The sequence below is a fragment of the Pelodiscus sinensis genome, chromosome 2 (genome assembly GCF_052426305.1).
Source record: "Pelodiscus sinensis isolate ZL-2025 chromosome 2, ASM5242630v1, whole genome shotgun sequence".
In the NCBI taxonomy this organism is placed as follows: domain Eukaryota; kingdom Metazoa; phylum Chordata; order Testudines; family Trionychidae; genus Pelodiscus; species Pelodiscus sinensis.
Window position 1 is genome coordinate 87,113,055 of NC_143053.1, and position 20,239 is coordinate 87,133,293.

A 20,239-nucleotide genomic window follows, 5' to 3' on the forward strand; every position below is an offset into this window, starting at 1 on the left:
CATCTGTTCCACAGACTTTTTTTCTGAGATTCACCATAAAAGGTTGACATTTCCAATACAAAGTGCTGCTTTTTGGTCTATCAACCGCCCCAATTTTTTTTTTTTCAAAGGTTCTGGCAGGGGGAGCAGCGCACCTTGGGAAGGAGGGGCATAACCATATCTCCATACAGGCAACCCCCGAGTTTTGCCTACCCGACCTACGACCCCTGCCCGCATTTACAGCAGCCCTGCTCCGGAAGTCATGGGGCCACCTACCACCTGAACCAGCCTCCAGCCGGCCGTACATGGTGCCGTTTGCGCTGCGGGGCCGCCACTGGCTGGGCCCAGCCCCCATCTGGCTCAAGGTGCCATTTGCGCCATGCCATACCATGGGGCTGTCAATTGCCGGACCAGTCCCTGTCTGGCCAGCTCAAGGTGCATTTTGTGCCACGCCGTGGGGCCATCAGCTGCTGGGCCCAGCCCCTGGCCGGCTCAAGGCGCCATTTTTACCATGCTGTGTCTCAGGGCCATCAACTTCTGGATCCAGCCCCCAGCTGGTTGGCTGGCTCAAGGTGCCGTTTGCGCCTCAGGGCTACCAAATGCCAGGACCAGCTCCCCGGCCAGCTGGCTCAAGGTGCTGTTTGCACCGTGCCACTAACTGCCGGGCCCAGTTCCCAGCTGGCTGTCTCAAGGCACCGTTTGCACTGCAGGACCGCCAACTGCCCGCCCAGATCCCTAGCCGGCCGACTAAAGGTGCCATTTGTGCTGTGCTGCGAGTCTGCTGACTCATGGTGCCATTTGTGCTGGTTGGCTCATGGCGCCGTTTGCACTGCTCTACGGGGCTGCCTATTGGCTGGTGTAGCTCTCAGCTAACTTAGGGCACTGTTCAAGCCGCGCCTCAGGGCTGCCTACTGCCCAGCAGAGCCCCCTGGCTCCAGGAGACTACAACTCCCAGGAGGCAAAGCGGGACAGGAACAGAACCCCCGTTCATAACCTTGCCCCTATGGCAATAAGGGTTAGAGTTACGACAGTGTGACTTAACGATGGTTTTCCAGGAACCAATTAAGTCGTAAGTGCAGGGTTCGCCTGTACAGTAAAGAGGCAGAGTAGGAAAGTGTGTGTTAGGGACATTATATGTGAGGCTTCAATCAAAGAGGACAGGATTAAGGCTATGTCGGCATTTACCAGGTGCAAACATATTCAGAAAATTTTTGGGAAAATTCTGAAATGGGTTCTTAGAGTGTGAGGGGAGGTGTTGTGAGTACATTTTGAGATATTTTTCCAGACAATCTGTTTTCCCACAAATAGTTCTCTTTTGTCCTCTTACCCTCAGTTGTCACCTTGGGTGAAAACCCAGTGGTCTGTAACTCCCCCGTTTCGATATCTTCATAGAGAAGCAGCAGGCACATTTTCAGTTGGCAACTATGCTGTATACCAGTGGTCCCCAATGCGGTGCCCATGGGCACCATGGCGCCCGCCAGGGCATTTACATGTGCCAGCCAAGTGCTCAGGGCCGGCCCCGACTCGGGTGCACAGCACATGCATGGTGCCGGTCCCAGGCGCGCAGTGCAGCGCGGCACCAACCCCGGACGCATTGTTGGCCCCACCCCAGGGCGTGCGGCGCACGGGGAGCATTGCCGTTGGGCGCGCGGCACATGAGCGGCCCCACCCCCGGGTGTGCAGCGAATGGGCGTTCCTGCGCCCAGGTGCGTGCACAGGGAGTGCCGGCCCCTGGCTCACGGCTATGGGGGGTGCCGGCCCCGGGCACGCGGCAAATATGCGGCCTTGCTCCCGGATGCGCGGCGCATGGGGTTGTCGCCCCCGGGCACACGGTGCATGCACAAACCCCAAATTAGTTGTGAATTCTGTAATTAGATTTCAACTGTGTACTCCTTAAGTACTAGAACAGCTCTAAACAAGGAGTCACAGCAGTGACCTTAGGTACTGTAGTCTATCTTGCCACCCAGGAAAATTTACCTTTGTGAAAGATAGTCCTTTACGCCAGATATATTCAGATTATTCCCAGTCCCATGTCAGTTGTACCTCCATTGTCACAATTGCTTGTAGCCAATCCAATAATAAACTAAACATTTTACTAGGAAAATAAGTGATTTGCATGATTAAAGAAAGCAAGCATATGCGCACAAATAAATAGGTCTTTAAAAAAAAAGTTTCTGTTGCAATATGCAAAGTTTGCATATCCTTTAGAGCTAACCTGAGGTAAGCAGTTTGGGGATCCCTTGCTTAGGCTTAGAAATATTGCCCTCCCCAAATGCTAATCAGCATGATGATACAGTTCCGGCTAATCAGAGATTTTTAAACCCTTTCCCTGGAGTTCAAATTGGTGTGCAAGTGTTTGTGACTGTCTCTTTGTGGGTATGGGGTATAGAGGGGAATCAACAATATCTTTGTACTTTGGTTGGCTCATTTGGTTTCAGTGGACTGCCTTGTGTGGAGGACCAGTGTTTTGCATTAATTAATATTCTTTCCTATTTGGTGAGTTACACAGTTAAAGAGGTTTGCAATGCAAACATTCAATAGAATTTTAGAGCATGGGTTACAGATGTTATATGTGAGATCAGTAAATGTAGCACCCTACATACATTTCGTCAAGTCTGAACACTAAACACATTCTTGTAAACATAACATCTGTTTTAACAATGCTAACACAAGTGAGCCAAATTGGTTTCCAGCTATGCATTTGTCATTGTTCGGTAAAGCCAAGGGGTCTTGGCACGAGCTGGCACCTGCTCTGCCAGCATTACTCTTTGTTGTCCATGATCTTTTCTAAGGGCATGTCTACACAATGGCAGCACAATCATGGTGTCACAGCTGTGCCATTGTAACCAGATAGGATAGGTATAGGTATTTGTATCTTCATATAGGGATCACACATAAGGTCAGTGTACTCATAACTTCCATCTATTCTAAACTTGCTGAAACAAAAGACAGGACTATACAGCACTTTAAAGACTAACAAGATGGTTTATTAGGTGATGAGCTTTCGTGGGCCAGACCTACTTCCTCAGATCAAATTGTGGAAGAAAATTGGCATGACCATATATACCAAAGATACAATCTGAGAAGTTTGTCCAATATATTGGATAAACTTCTCAGACACTTCTCCAAAGAATTAATGCCCACAAATCAGACATCAGACAGTTTCACAAAGAAAAAACAGTTTCTTGTCATTTCAACCAGACTGAGCATTGTCTCAATGACCTCACTACATGTATCTTACTCCAAAGAGACTTTAACACCAGACTACAAAGGGAAACCTCAGAACTGTCATTCACGCTTAAATTTGACACTTTACGAATGGGTTTTAACAAAGATGCTAACTACCTTACCCATTACAAAGAGAGCTTCCCCAATTATCACCTCTAATATTATCTCATAGACACTAACCTCCCCCCCCCACACACAGACACCACCCCTCTGTCCTAAAATCTGATTTGTCAATTTTATGTGTTCACTTTTTTTTTTATTGTATCCCTTTGGTATATATGGTCATGCCAATTTTCTTCTACAATTTGATGTGAGGAAGTGGGCCTTGCCCACGAAAGCTCATCACCTAATAAACCATCTTGTTAGTCTTTAAAGTGCTGTCTCTTGTTTCAGCAAGACCAGACTCACACGGCTACATATCTATTACTATTCTAAACTTGTTTTTCATCCAACTTCTATAAGTTAATTGTAGCGACTCATACAAATGTCCCGAAGAGCTAAAATAAGAGGAATGTTCAACTCATAAATGATTTAAAATATTTGTTGGGGTCAAACACATGACCAGCTTAAAATATATAACTGGCTCCCTCTGATAGATTACAATTCTGTAGAATATAAGCTTTCACTAAAAAAAAGGAAAAAAAAAGAAACCTCTTAGCTCTTGTTGTACAGAGAGCCTTCCAAACATGAACAGAGTATAAACAATACAGAGCTGTCTCTCTGAGACTGCAGATAACTGAAACATTGGCTTTAAGAGAAGCTGTCTCCATGCATCTTAGTTATAATTTAAGCCTATAAACTATACTGTATATCTCAAATTTAGCCTGAATTGCAGAAATACTGCAACTCTGTTGGGCTAACCATATATCTCGGGGATTAAAAGACAGAAATAGTGGTTGTCCTAAAAGCATCCAGAACTCTCTTTGACTAATGGTGAACGTAATAAAATAATCTTAATTTAAGTATAGTCGTTAGTTAAGGACTACCGTATTTTCCGGCGTATAGGGCGACTGGGTGTATAAGACGACCCCCTATCTTTTTAATTAAAAGATAGGGTTTCATCTTATACCCCAGCGCCCCTCCGCCTCCTTTGCTCCCGGTGTCCCTGGTCTGCTGGAGATGGTCCCCAGCAGACCAGAGGCACCGGGAGCAAAGCCGCCAGGAGCGCCTGGGCTGCCCCCCCCCCCTCCCCGCCGGAGCCCCTCCGCGGCTTTGAAAGCCTCGGGGGAAGCCGGCGGGGGGGCATCCCAGGCGCGCATGGGCTGCCCCCCCGCCGGAGCCCCTCCGCGGCTTTGAAAGCCTCGGGGGAAGCCGGCGGTGGGGCATCCCAGGCGCGCATGGGCTGCCCCCCCTCCGGAGCCCCTCTGCGCCGCCGCGGAGGGGCTCCGGAGGGGGGGCAGCCCATGCGCGCCTGGGATGCCCCGCCGCCGGCTTCCCCCGAGGCTTTCAAAGCCGCGGAGGGGCTCCGGCGGGGGGGCAGCCCATGCGCGCCTGGGATGCCCCGCCGCCGGCTTCCCCCGAGGCTTTCAAAGCTGCGGAGGGGCTCCGGCGGGGCATCCGGCGTACAAGACGACCCCCCGATTTTTGGGGGATGTTTTTTAACTTCAGAGGTCGTCTTGTACGCCGGAATATACGGTATGTTTTATTCTGGAGAGATCTGTAGACCTCTCGTTGTTACCCGAGGGATTTCTTCTGTGGATCATGGGTAGTATATGTTCCTGCATGTGAGACTTGAAACCCACATACACACAAATTAAAATATTAAGTTTGGCCCTCTTTGCTAAATGAGTTTAACTTGCTTGATTTGACTTACGGTTTTATTTGATCCCTTGAGGCCAAAGTACACCACTTTCACCAGTGTATACTGTGCTGGTGCTGTCAAATTATCAAATCAATCCCCCTGGAACATGGAGTCTGAAGTATTTTTGAGGTTGTCAAAGGAGGGCGTACTGAAGTACAGTAATTGCAGTTTATTTAGTATACATCCATTCTGTAAATTTTAAATATTTATACCCATTACATTTTTGGGTTTTCACTATTACAAGCTTTGCAAAAACTATGCTGCCTTTAGAGCAGCCTAGGAAAGCTGCCATCAGAATTACACTGGGGACCCCAATAGCTCTAGGAGCAGCCCAGAATCAGGAGGCACAATGTGGTTTAAATCCCTCTTAGCTCTGTAGGTGCAAGTTGTATGACGTACCGATAAGAACCATAGCATACAGTGTTACTCATAGTGCCTGCTCTGTGGACCTTACGAACCAAAAAACACAAAAAAATTGCAAATCATGTCCATCAAAAAATGGTACTTGACTGACTTAACTCTGTCCTTCCCTCATGCAAATAATAGGCCAGTTTCATGTTCCAGGAGTTTCCTGAGTAATGAAACAACAGCAGGAAAACCTCATGCTGGAGCATCACATCGGAACTAAAGCTGCTTATTCATAACTTTAGGGGAATCTAAGAACCATATATTGCATGTAAAATCTCTTTTTTGTTGAATATGTTTCTTGTTTGTTTTAGCTCTTTGGAGTGTTGAGCATCTAAACCTATAATTAGTTGGCTTAAAAAAAACCCTTCCAATCCACCTTTAAAGATTTTTCCTGTTCTTGCCTAAAGGATAGGCAGGGCTAGCTGCAGAGGTGTAGCTTATAAAAATTCTTGTGCATATATTTCAGAGGTAGTACATTGTATTTTGCAGCTGAAGCACGGTGGTACTAGACTGTGACTTTGGAGTTGCTATCTCTTGCATTGTCTGCATAAGGCTAACTTAGAACTGCAATAACAGGTCAGCTGGAACAACTTTATTGATGTAATGGAAAATAAGCCCCCCTCTCTCAGATATTTTGATTTGAGGCTAAAATGAAATAATTGCACACTTATTTTAAGAATATCTTAACGTTTTTAGAATGGGAGTGAATAATTAAATGACTCCACCCTTTGCATACTAATTTATGCAAGCGTACTTATGTAGCAGATGGTTTTTTAACAGCAACTTTTATACCATTGATTACAGGAACATAGAAGTTGCCAGACAGTTGTTTTATTTTGCATTTCCTTGACTATTTAAGTGGACAAATAGCACATAAGATGGACATTGTCATACTGAGTAAGTATGTAAAATACCAAATGTTTAGGTGATTCTTAAGATGTGTTTATATTGGACATAACTGTGAAACTCTGATTTAATAATTGCCCTGCTAACCTCTATAAAAAGCAAAGTGGGTCTTTTGTAATTGTAGGCAGGTATTGTGTCTGTTCAGTATTACCTTTTCCCCTTTTTTTTCCTTAGTTTTTTTAAAAATTAAAATAGGTTGTAACTTTCTGCCTCTTGTTTTCTCTTCTTTTTCCCAATAGCGGAGGGTTATGCTGCCTTCCAAGAAGACAGCTCTGGCGATGAAGCTGAAAGTCCTTCCAAGTTGAAGCGGTCCAAAGGAATTCATGTTTTCAAGAAGCCCAGCTTTTCCAAAAAGAAAGAAAAGGATTTTAAAGTAAAAGAAAAACCCAAAGATGAAAAACATAAAGATGATAAACATAAGGAAGAAAAACATAAAGAGAAGAAGTCAAAAGACTTAACAGCAGCAGATGTTGTAAAACAGTGGAAAGAGAAGAAAAAAAAGAAAAAGCCAACTCCAGAGCCAGAGGTACCTCAGATGGATGTTCCAAGTTTTAGGCCTGTGTTTGGAATTCCTTTGGCTGATGCAGTAAATAGGACCATGATGTACGATGGCATTCGCCTGCCGGCAGTTTTTCGTGAATGTATAGATTACATTGAGAAGTATGGCATGAAATGCGAAGGCATCTACAGAGTTTCAGGTATACTGGGCGTGTCTGAGTGCAGATTTTCAAGGCTTTACCTTCATTTGTCCCAGAAAATACATGAATACAGTACTTTGCCCTTCTTTACATACCCCCCTCCCACATGTATAGTTTTACTCATTTAACAAAAGACTGCAACTTTAGTGAAATTCACTATGTAAGTCAAGCTAGGGATTTGAAATTACTGAAAGATGGCTAACGTGATGGTAGAGAAGAAAAAAGTTAATGTTCTTAACCTATGGAGTAGGAAATAATTGTTACAAACCCAGTCTCATGGAAGATGGGAGGGGGAAAGGTTTCATCAGCTGTTCTGGTGTTCAGTATTGAACTTCTCCTTCTCCAGTAGGTCCGTTAGTGGGCAGTTTTCACATTTGTTTTTGTGGTGTGTTCTACCCGCTTGCTGAATACAGCAACAAAAATGTATATGGTTTGGTTTTTTCAATGAGGTGAAAACTAGGTATGTAGCATAACATGTCTTTAAGGCAAGCCATAAATGCCAAAATGTTTTGATAGGTGCTTGTGGTTATTTGAATATATTGATCCTTTATTAGAAATAAGATACAAGTTTAGCTAATGGAAATGGAGATTTGGTGGGGAGTTGAAGTAATAAATAGGCTAATCCTGATTTTGCTTTTCCCAGCCACTTTCAGTCTAATTTTTTTTCAAAAAACTTAAATATGTCAAATCTTTCTTTTTTTTTTTTTTCCTTCAGTAAATCCGCTAATAAAGTAGAACAGCAGTAGAGAATTTCAGCTTGGATTTGAAGAAACACACTGGTAGTAACGCCAAGATAATTAGTAGTCTTTGTGGTATAATACTGATCCATGTAACAATATCAGTGTTTTTAGTCATTTAAATATACCGCTATATTTGAGAGAGCCACCTGAAAAATGACTCATGCAAGTATTCCAAGTACAGTGAGCAATAGAACAAAAAAGGGGAAAAAATAAGAAAAAGCATGTAGAACGTAGAACAAGTAAAATGTGTATTATATAAATTTATAAAACAGTATCGATCTTGAAGGCTTTATCTGAATGCAGTTGATGTGTGTGGTAATAGTTGGGGATGCACAGATAGCACAACAGTCAAAACTGTTTCTCAGATCTTGTATTCCAGAGCATTCAAATGATCAGAATGACTTGCAGAAATAGATTTTTTTTTTCTCTGACCTATTTTTAAGTTCTCTTGGCATTCTCCAAAGCAACATCCCCCTCCTCTTATGTGAAAGAGAGTTCAAATTAAGCTTATTAGTTGAATCAGATTTCTTATTTCTGTGCTATGCAGATGTATGATTTATGCAGCTGCATATGATTTCAAACACATTTGAGACTCGAACATAGCAGCAGAAATAGTGGTTCCCCATAATTTGAGACCTGAAAATTCTGTGCCTAGAATGATCTTCATTTTCCTTGGATAGCCTTTTCTTTATTCACAATATGCTGCCTACTCTGGATCTTTTGATAGGAAACTAATTTAATCCACTACCTTATAATTGTATCAAAATTCTCAATTTTAAATTCCTTTGTACATATCTGTAGGTTGAACTGAATTAAATCATCAATTTTAGTAATTTAAATCAGAACACATGAAATCTTGTTTGAAATAATCGATTTTAATTGTAGTTTGCATTTGTAACTTTTAATTATTTTCCTAAAGAGAGGTTGATTTTCATTAGCTAATCATAGAATCATAGAATAATAGGACTGGAAGGGACCTCGAGAGGTCATCGAGTCCAGCCCCCCGCCCTCAAGGCAGGATCAAGCTCCGTCTACACCATCCCTGACAGATGTCTATCTAACCTGTTCTTAAATATCTCCAGAGAGGGAGATTCCACCACCTCCCTTGGCAATTTATTCCAATATTTGACCACCCTGACAGTTAGGAATTTTTTCCTAATGTCCAATCTAAACCTCCCCTGCTGCACTTTAAGCCCATTACTCCTTGTCCTGTCCTCAGAAACCAAGAGGAACAAATTTTCGCCTTCCTCCTTGTGACACCCTTTTAGATATTTGAAAACCGCTATCATGTCCCCCCTTAATCTTCTTTTTTCCAAACTAAACAAGCCCAGTTCATGAAGCCTGGCTTCATAGGTCATGTTCTCTAAACCTTTAATCATTCTTGTCGCTCTTCTCTGTACCCTTTCCAATTTCTCCACATCTTTCTTGAATAAACATTAAGGATGTTAATAGGCAGATAATTGGCAAATGGTGTAGTAAATACAATTTGTATCGACTTCACAATTCATTGATAAGAGAAGGCGCTCAGTCACAGTTTGCGCCAGATCCGGTACTTGCCCGTGCTGCTGCTCTGCAGTTTAAATATAGTAAGAGCTGGTTTGTCTCTTACTACACTTGTGATGCAGAGCCAAAGCTGTCCTGGACCCGGCATGAGCCAGGACTGAACTGGGCTTGCTTGGTCCTGGCTTCCACTGGGTCTAGCAGCCCCTGACCGGGGGCAGTTCTAGTTGTGAGCCTGGGCCTGCTGTGCGCACAGGCTGCTTCACAGTAGCTTCCTCTGTTCTCTCCCCCTCTTTCAACCCTCCCCCTCCCGCCCAGCTGCCTCTGATAGGGGGACAGGCAGCACCGCAGAGATGGTGCTGGGGGGAACCAGCCTAGGCTTATTGGGTAGTCAACTTATCGGGTAGTTGACTACTTGCTTATATCCCTAATAACCATTACAATATATTGATTTGCAACTGAATATAGCCTTACATTTGGTGTTCCTTTTTGCTAAACAGGAGGGTGCATTATATTATGTGCATTTAAGCAATTATATAACATTTATTCAGCTTCTTAATTATATATCACTATGTTTGTTTGAAAATGGCAAATTATGCATTTTTTATTTATTAGATTAATTTTGAATTGTGTCAAGCTTTATAAGAATGGAAAATCATTCAATGTGATTTTCTAACTTATTGATGTAATACTCAATATGTATGGAAATTAAATTGAAAATTCACAACAGCATTTTAATATTTTTATTAAATAAAACTACCTTCAATGTGATAAATAACGAAGAAAAAAGTTTATCAGAACATGTTTTGCACTGAAAACTGATTTAGCAAACAAAGTATAGTTTCTGGTCATCAAGTCATAGATTTTAGAACTAGTAGATCTTAGCCTTTTGCTCCCAGGATTTTATTCACAGATAAGGAAAGGAAAGCTAGCTTGCTTGTCTTTTTTTGAGTTCTTAATTTTGAATGAAGGAGTCACTGAATTAAACTAGTTGAACTAATTAAGAAAATATTCTCTCTGCTCATGCAGAAGAGGCTACTGCTGCCAAATGCTGGCTTAGTAAACTTTGGCTCCAGGTACTCAGCCAGTGATTTCCACCAGTTCAGTGGTTTGACATTCTGTAAAGCTTGGCAGCAAACATACTGCTTTATATTTTTGTACAATATTTAATTTAAAAATTGGATTTAAGTATAAATCAATTTTATTTTGTTTTTAAATAAAATAGTCTTTATTTAAAACGCAGATAGATACAGTTTTCTGCAGAAATAAAAATAATTATATCAAAGCCCTCCCATTAACTGACAAAGATTCACTTTGTTTTAGAAATCAAAATGTTACTGAGAGATTGGATATTTTCTAGTCATATAGTAAATATATACTTTGAAACAAATAATATCCCAGACCAGGAGTTTTAAATATCATACCTCCCAGAAGAGATGTCTCATTGATTGGAAATAGGCAAACAAGGGTGGTGTTTGGTTGGTTTGGTTTGTTTTTAAAAGGAATGCCTTTGGCTTCTAATAGGGGCTGTTACTTAGAGATTATTCTGTAATATTAAAAGAGAACTACAAGTATTTTTTAATAAAACTACTTGTTTTAGGTCTACATACTGCATGCCAGCTGAGAGTTTAATTAAACAAATTATCTTAAACTTTTCCCCTTATTTTAGGTGCTTTGGCTTCCACGTTGGCCTGAAATTGCATCAGTTTCTATGATCACGAAACCCTGGTAGAGCATGCAGGCAACTTATTTGGGGGTGGGGTCAGGTAGGTGCCATTGCTTTACTATATAGTGTGGCTTAGCAGTGGGACTTTTAGTATGTACACATATTTAAACTTTTACAAAATCATACCAATATGGTAAAGCAGTGTCTCTTACTTATTTACCCTCCCCCCGCCCCAATGCTGTCAGGCTGGCTCTGTGCTTTAATTTAGCTAGTTTGGGTAAGAGTAGCAATGAAGATGTGGCGGAATGGACCCCAGCATGGTCTAGCAACATGAGTATGCACCAGTGTCACTGGGGAGCTTATATTAGGGTGGTAATCCTATGCTACTGCATCTTCACTACAGGATAAACCTCTCTAGTCTGGCAGTCTCTAGCCCAGCATCATTTTAGTTAGCCAGATAGCCACTTATCATAGGTGTGGCCAAGTTTCCCGCTCCCCCATAAAGTTTGTTTACAGCCACCAGTTCTGGCTCTCTGTGTTCTGTGCTGTTATTGGCTATAATTTATCCCTAAATGTCATCTAAAAGCCTAGTAAGCAGTGGAAGTGTTGGTAATGCTGCTAGACAATATTGACCTCCTGTGGTTCAGCAAATTCTCTGGTTTGGCAATGATCAGGTCTCGAGAGTGCAGGACTAGAGAGGTTCAACCTGTGCTGTTCTTACCATCACTAGTTAAATGAAAGCTAATGGGTATGCCTATCTGTGTTACAATTACACTCTAATCGGCAGTGTAAATGTGCCCTAAATGTAAAGATGGCTGATTACTTTGTGTGTGTGTGTGTTTTTTTTTTAATTTCCAATCTAAATATTTTAAGGAATAAAATCAAAGGTGGATGAACTAAAAGCAGCCTATGATCGAGAAGAATCTCCCAACTTGGAGGAATATGAGCCGAATACCATAGCCAGCTTACTGAAACAATATCTACGAGAACTGCCTGAAAACTTGCTTACCAAAGAGCTAATGCCCCGCTTCGAAGACGCTTGTGGGAAGAGCACAGAGGGGGAAAAAGTTCAGGAGTGCCAACGCTTGCTGAAGGAATTGCCAGAGTGTAACCACCTCTTAATTTCTTGGTTGATAGTGCACATGGACCATGTTATTGCAAAGGAACTAGAAACAAAAATGAACATCCAGAACATTTCTATAGTGCTCAGCCCTACTGTTCAGGTACTTTCACAATCCAACAAGTATGTGAACTGCATTGCAGTCCTAGCAAGAGATTCTTTAAAATGTCCTCTTCTACAATTATATACACAGACTATAAATGTTGTAACTCAGTTGCATAATAGCTTCTCCTCGTGTATTCTTCAGGACTTAGTATTTTGGCTTAACTTATTCTTAGTGTGGGCTGGTCTGAAATTCAGATGAACATATTTGGCCTTTAAATAATGTAAGCATTATAAATGCTATTAGCTTAGTTTTTCAAGTAAGAGAGGAGGATTGGAAGCCTTTGACACCAATAGTTGCACGCACACTTCATTAGAATTTGTTAAAAGGTTTAATGATTTATCATTAAACAATATTGTATTATTGTTTAACTCCTATATCACGCCAGTCAATCCAGTTCTGTGAACATATATTTTTCTTACTTATACCCAAATGATTATTTAATTATCAGTATAGTATCAGAAGAAATCAAATGGACCAGTTGCTAGTAAGAGTTCTGAACAATAACTGGATTACAGCTGAATTTTTAATTATACTTTGTATAAATTTGTCAGTTTGGAATTGGAGTTTTGCAACATAACATGCTTCGTGTTTGGAGATTTTAAAAATCTTACTTCATGATTTTATAATCTTAGTAAGGCCCTCTAGCAATAGGGCTTGGTTTACTCACTGATACTTTGTTGTTGTAATCATACTCTGTCTTGTCCTCCTCCCTAACAGAATAGGCATGAAATCAATGCAGCCTAACTCATGTCCTATCATGTCTGGTTGCTTAAATAGGTTAGGCAATAACATAAAATTGGTGTTGGAACTCTGTCACTTATTTCAAGACAAGTTGTGAATTTACATATGACAGCAAATCTATTCTTAAGGCAAGGAGCATATTTTATGGCCAGCTTTTTTTCCCTCCTGTTTAAAGTATTTGGGACATGTTAAAGGATACTTGAAATCTGTTGAAATATTGGGGGAAAATAGAGCACATAGTTTTACAGTAGGCATAACTCAGTGGTTCCCGTATTTTTAACACTTCACAATATGGTAGACATTACTAGATGCCCTGTTACACAAGCTGTTACTGGATCGTTCTTTAGAGCTGTAAATACTGTACTTGTTTGGCTGAAGTCTGTATCTGTAATGAAGTGTGGGGTGGCATTATTAAGGATGTTAATGACTGGTCGATATCCTAGTTGACTAGTTGCTTCTATACCTCCCCCTCCCCCCCGCTGCTTCTCTAAGAAAGAGGCCAGGGGGCTTCAAAGCAGCAGCACCATGTGGAACCCAGGGCCAGACCCTGAGCTCCACATGGCACTGCCACTTTGAAACGCCACGTGCAGCCCGGCCTGGGATGCATGTGGCATTTCAAAGCAGCAGTGCCGCATGGAGCCTGGGGTCAGCGCTTGGGGGCACTCCCCCACTGACCCTGGGCTCCATGAGGTGCTGCCACTTTGAAACGTCATGGGAAGCACAGGGCCAGCGCTTTTGCCTTTGACATGCAGCAACAACCCCAGGGGCTGTTGCTACGTTTCAAAGGCGGAGGCCCCTTATTGACTATTTGATTAGGCCATTAATCTAAATTTAACATCCCTAGTCATTATGAAAATTTTGGCAACAACTTTGTATTCTAGGCTCTATATGACCTAATAGTTATAAATCTGTTTTCATTAACTCTTCTGTCTGGGTTAGGTAAGTCTACACTACAGATTTATACCAGTATAACCACTTTGCTGAGGCTTGTGAAAAATCCAACCCCCTAAATGATAAACAGCACTATGCTGGTGGGAGAGCTTCTCCCATTGAAATAGTTACCGCCTCTTGGGGAGGTACACCTATGGAGAGAAGTTTTCCTGGTGGCACAGGAGCATCTTAACTTAATCACTACGGAGGTGCAGCTGCATTGGGGCAGCTACTCCGGTACAACATTTTAAGTGAAGATCGTTCTCAGTCTCCTGATGTTCCTGGCTTACTCCACATTTTTAAGGTTCTAGTTCTTCATACCCACTGATTCCTAAAAACAATAGCAATTGAATGAGGTAATATAATCTACTGTAAAGGAGTCACTAAGTCTGCTAAGGCACAGATATAATGACAAATGATCAATTCTCATTTTGCAATAAGTTAAAGAGGGAAAAATTATCTTGGTGGATAAAAGGAGGAAAAAAATATAACTTGTAGAACAGTCCTTGTAAGGTCCCTCTTGCCTGTTGCTAGCACTGACTTCACACTTTTGTGTGTGAGGAAACACCTAACAAGAAGACTCCAGAAGATTTCTGTTTCTGCCATTTATAAAAATAATAGTTAATTGTTTCAGGGCAATAATTTTTACCTTGGAAATAGACTCTCTCATGAGAGTCTATGAGAGAATAGAGTGATGGGAGACTAAGCGAATACATTGTGGTCATGATTCCTTTAGGCTATCAGCATATCATGAATTTCAGACATAATTTTATTTCAAATAAACCCTGGAATCTGCTAGAGGTTGCATTGTTCAGTTTGTCTGCATAAAGTTGTAGCTATAAATGGAAAAAGCTCACACTCTTTGTCCAGTAATATACAAGGTAGGGCAAATATACCATGGATAATAAAGGACATTGTGTTAAAAATCACTTTCTGAAGCAATATTTTGACTCTCATTTCAGATCAGCAACCGTGTCCTGTATGTATTTTTTACACATGTCCAAGAGTTCTTTGGAAATGTAACTCTAAAGCCGGTGACAAAGCCCCTTCGCTGGTCTAATATGGCAACGATGCCAGCACTGCCAGAAACACAGGAAACCATTAAAGAGGAAATCAGACGACAGGTTTGTCTTTACTTCACTGGGTTGACTAATGTGCTTGGCCTGAAAATTATGTTTATTGGTCAGGCAGCAGAGACGTAATGGAAGTAGGTCTCATAGATAGTAGTGATGACTTTTAATTTCCCATGTTCTGTAAGCTGTGTCATGTGGCCAAGTAGTTGGTATTTTGTTAATGTTATTGTTGTATTTGTGGGAAGATGTATTGCGCTCCTCCTGTACAGACATCTAGAAAAATCAGGTCTTGTACTAATCATCTTGTGAGCTATTCAGGGATTTTATTGAGTTATGGGAATAGTGGGGACAATGTTTGACAGTTAAGCGGTTTGTGAAAAATCTCTTCACTGCATACTCTCTGACTTATTTAAATGTGTCTGAAGTTCATTACTAACAGGCCAACAAAATGTGGTAATAGGGCATGTGACACTGAGATCCAAACTTGTGGAACTGGAAAGATGACTTTTCTCAGGGACTGCTTCTCTGGCACTGTTAGGTTTGCTTTGTGCTGCCTCAGCAGTCTCCTAGAACTGGTTTACCTGGCTCCTGGAGGATTTCCTCTTGCCTGTGGAAATCCATGGGTGATGTAAAACTGCAGCAGCATATCTTACACGTTTCACTGTAGGAGAATAGCTGAGGTATCCCTACGTACCAGTTACTCCAAGTGCAATAACAGCTTCTGGGAGCTGCAACAACTGATCTAAAATACAGCAGCCATCAGACTGCTCAGGATTGGGGTGTTAGGGCTCAAAGGGCAACTGTCCTTCTAACTCAGTGTTCCCCAACCTTTAGAGGCTCCTGGGCGCCCGGGGGGTGAGGCCACTCATCTGGGGGCACACCAGGGGACGGGGATGCCCTTGCAGCCGGCGCCGGCATGTGCCCCAGGGCCGGGGCTGGGGCTGGGGCCGTCCGAGCGACTTGTGCCATGGGCCCGGGGCCAGCGCCGCCACCCGAGCTGCGCGCCTGGGGCTGGCACCAGCACCGCTCGAGCGCCGCGCGCCTGCATGTGCCCTGGGGCTGGGGCTGCCCGAGCACCGCGCACCTGGCGCTGGTGCGTGTTGCACGCCTGGGGGGGCCGGCACGCGCCGGGGGGGGGGCCGGCCCAGGTTGTTGGCGGGCACACACAAATGCCCCGGCGGGCGCCATGGCGCCAGCGGGCACTGCGTTGGGGACCACTGTTCTAACTTGTGCTGCACGCTACACAGCTGAAACAAAAGATAAGGGCCAGGATTTCTGGGAAAATAGATATTGGTTATAAGATAAGCTACTTTTTAGTCACTGCCTGTGACCTGTCCATGATTATATAACCCTAACTAAAACTCAGGGTGGGGTGCCACAGGTGCTCAGGGGAGGGTGGAATGGCCCAGGACTGCCATGGGTGCTTGGGCAGGTTGGGTGGCAGATGTGGCAGTTAAACATCCCTGTTAGGTAGAGGTTTGAGTGAAGGATGATGGCCAGGTTATGGGCTTGTGACAGAATGGTAGCATTGTCCACCGTGAGAGAGAAAGTACAGGGTGAACCTCTAAAATCTGGGACTCTCTCTGGTCTGGCCACATCCATGGTCTGGCAGGACCAGGGATTTTGCTGAACCAGAGCCCCCTTTCTCACCAGGTTCAGAAGTGCAGCCCTGGCTGGGCTGGTGGTGGGGAGCACAGCTTCAGAGGGCCGGCGCAATGGGGAGCACAGCCCTGGCCAGGGCTGACAGCAGGGAGAACAGTCCATCTGGGACTGGAGGCAGTGGGGTCAGCAGCCAGGAGCATAGCTTCAGCTGGGGCTGGGAGGTAGGGAGCACAGTTATGCCTGAGGCTGGCGCGGTGGGAGAAAGAGCCTCGGTTGGAGCTGGCGCGGTGGGTGCGCAGCCTTGGTCAAGCAGGTGGCAGGGAGTGCAGCCCAAACCGGGGCTAGGTCCAGTAGCTGGGTGCACAGTCCAGGCTGGGGGCAGCCCCAGTTGGGAGCAGAGCCTGACCTCCCTTGTCTGGCAAACTCCGTGGTTTGGGACCACTCAGGTCCTGAGGGTGCCAGACAAGAGAGGTTCGACCTGTAGGGGAAGATGAAGAATGATAATTTCTAGTCTTGTGCTTGAGCTGAGAGCTTGATATTTCCAAGGAAATGTCAGAAAAACAGGGCAAGATTTTATTTTGGACAGAAGATGAAAGGTGTGCAACAGAGGAAGATTTGAGAATCACATGCAGAGACAGTAGTTTAATTTGTGCTTATGAAGGAGACTACTCAGAAATAAGGTGAAAAAAGAGAATGGGCAGGTTACCAGTTAAAACACACACGAGGCCTCTGGAGTCAGGGGTTGGTTTTTAAGATTTGAAGACTAAAGTATGCTCATATTGTGAGAAGAAAGAACCAAAGCGGTGAGAGATTAAGGAGATGAGTAAGAGGAGGAGTGTGTGTTCAAGGGAGATCAGGAAATGGGTTAGAGTTACTGGGAAGGGGAAGGTTTAGAGTAGTGCAAACAAGAAACCTCTACCCGTGGCAGGAGGAGGAGGAGGAAGAGCAGCAGATACTTGTAGGAGACGCAGAAGGGGAAGGGGGAAAGGTCATGTCATTTTGTCAATTTTCCCTTGAAAGTAACTGGCCAGATCCGTGTCAAGAGAGAAATAGAGGGTTTAAAGAGTAAGTCACAGCTGATGAAAAGGCAGCTGGAACTGAAGACATGAAATTAAGTAGAAAAGGAGAGTGGTTTAGCTAGGAAGGTGACAGAACTGAAAGAGACAATGACTTTGTAATGGAGAAAATTGACCAGGTCATGGAATTTCTTCCAGAGATACTTGACAGCATGCAAGTAGGATTGAAGGAAAAGATGTTTGGGGTGGCCCAAGGTTGGGAGTTGGCAGGATAAACCTTATGATGGGATACTGGGGCAGAAGAGTCAGTGATAGAATTGAGAATCCGTGCAACAGTGGAAGAAAGGCTAAATCTTGTATCCTAGAAGGAAGGAGTGGGGTGATGTCTGTTTAGCTACGAGGGCTTTATACAGTCAATGAGAGAAATTACTTTCCCGTTCCCGCCCCCCCCCCCCCCCCCCCCCGGAGTGAGCCAGTGAGTTATCTACTTGCAGTCCAGGGTCTTGTGTCTACAAGAGATTCTGATATTTTTCAGTTTCCCCCTCGTAAAGTGAAGAGCATGTATTCACCTCTTTATTAAAGCACTTGGAGACCTACTGATGAATGCACTATATAAGAGGGCAGTGGTGATAGTGTTATTGTGTATTATTAAACAGTATAGCAGCAAGTGGTGAATAAGATGCTTTCGGTGTTGTTCTAGGAGTTCCTTTTGAACTGTTTACATCGAGACTTGCAGGCGGGGATAAAAGACTTATCCAAAGAAGAGAGATTATGGGAGGTACAAAGAATTTTAACGGCCCTTAAAAGGAAACTAAGAGAAGCTAAAAGACAGGTGGGTCACTTTGTCTTCATTGCCAAACTTTTTAAATGTACAGATTGCAATTCCTGTGCACATATTTTTAACCCTTTCAGAGATGTGACTAAAAGTCATTTTGTAATTTCCTGTTATAATACCATCAGTGATGTGCACAATTGTTTTAACATGAAAATAACTCAACTTTAGTGTTTCTCATTGTTATGTGCTGAAGATGTGTGTGTTGGAGGTGTTCTAAGAGAGGGTCTGGATGTGTTTGGATTTAGAAAGTAAATGTTGCTATGGGATTTTGGTTTGATTTTTCTTGCTATGTATTCTGTCTGACCTTGTTCTTAGCTTGTGAGTACTAAAAAAGGTAAATGAAGGATTTTCTAAATGTAAAAGTAGCTGTGTAATGCAAGAAACTGGTAGGACTGGGCAGATAACTAGAAGATTTGCTTTATGGGTGGTTCCAAATTGGGATGTAAATGACTAATCATTTCCCCCCCCCCCATTGTCTTTATAAGAGGCAACAAAGAGGGGGATCAGGAGCTGGTGCTGGGGGGAGCCGACTTAAAAACCAATTTCTGCCAGCACTATCTCCGTGCCTTGTCCCAGATGCTGTGCCTCTGCTTTTTTAATGTGTTAAGAGCCTACTGGCTCTCAATACATTTAAAAGGCTGAGCTGCAGCGGGGTTAGCTACTGGGGCCAGCAGCTAACCCTGCTATGGCTTCCCCACTTACTGACTAGTCCATTGAAATTTCATCAACTAGTCGATTAGTTGTTTAAACTAAATTTAACATTCCTAGTTCCAAAAGGATGAGAGTTGCTTAAAAGTGAGAGCAAGAAAGGCATTTTTAGAGGAACAGGTGAGCAGTTAGTTAATGTGCTACTGTCAATGTAGTACAAAAGTGCTTGAGTCCTGCTATTCTGTTATTTCAAAAGGACAGCTATTTAAAATCATAGCACTGAATGCTCATAGAGATTCAATAGGAAAGCAGTCGAACTTTCTTATTGAACCAATTTTCTAGGTTTTTTTCCCCAAAGCCTTGCTGGTTTTGAGTTGTGCTTTCAGTCCAGATTTTGATACTCAGTCTTCTCTTACATTGAGCTTGAGCCTTAGGAATATGTGTTCATAAAATACATCACTCTTGTGAGCTTAAAGCATTATGTCCTAAAGAGCCAAAACTTACAAGCTGGGTTGAATACCTACCTTGGAATGTCCACTGTTTGCTCTATACATATTGCTTTCCCAGGGACAAGTAAATCCAAAAGCTGTCCTTATTTAACTGTGTGTCCTAGAAAGGTGGGCAAGTGATGAATAACTCCTGAGTACTGTTTAAAAAGCTTGAAATTAAAAGCAGACTCCTTTTCTGGCATGAGTCTGATAGTAGATGCTGGCTTTCGACAGGGATGTGCACAGGATTGTATTACATAATGTGGTGATGTGAGTGGTTGGGTTAGCCTTTTAATCCAAATTTCTGTCACTGCAGGAGTGTGAAACAAAGATTGCTCAAGAAATTGCCAGCCTTTCAAAGGAAGATATTTCCAAAGAAGAAACAAATGAAAATGAAGAAGTTATTAATATACTACTTGCTCAGGTGGTGTTTTCAATCCCATTTTCCTTCTATTCTTTTTGCCCTTCTGTTAATATACCAGCAAAGCAAGCTTTGGAATATGTACCAATGACTAAAGAGAAGCAAATATATTTTAGGGCTAGTAAAGAAACTTTTGCTTGTTAGTAAAGTTACTCAGTTAAAGAAGGCTCTAATGTTCTTTTATTTTCTGTATTTGCATCATGGGAAGACCTGCTATATTATCTGAATAGTAGATGAGATCATTCAAGAATGGGGAAGAAATGGGTGTTTGATTGCAAGAATGTTCCTACAGTTTCTTTTAATTTAAATGCTATAAAAGAGCCTTGAATCCTC

General features: G+C 42.8%; 1 protein-coding gene across 5 annotated transcripts in view; it reads left to right on the forward strand.

The window, feature by feature from the left end:
- RALBP1 (ralA binding protein 1) overlaps nt 1-20,239 on the forward strand; it is a 53,897-nt gene that overhangs the window by 26,009 nt on the left and 7,649 nt on the right. For 3 of the 5 annotated variants that reach the window (XM_006117462.5, XM_006117463.5, XM_089776308.1), the window contains exons 3-7: nt 6,562-7,020; nt 11,800-12,149; nt 14,786-14,947; nt 18,215-18,346; nt 19,802-19,909. In XM_006117462.5, coding sequence (XP_006117524.1) covers nt 6,562-7,020; nt 11,800-12,149; nt 14,786-14,947; nt 18,215-18,346; nt 19,802-19,909 — 1,211 coding nt within the window. Of the gene's footprint in view, nt 1-5,858; nt 5,993-6,220; nt 6,314-6,561; nt 7,021-11,799; nt 12,150-14,785; nt 14,948-18,214; nt 18,347-19,801; nt 19,910-20,239 lie in introns of those variants that run through there. The other 2 variants (XM_006117465.5, XM_025181867.3) reach the window with 2 other exon arrangements.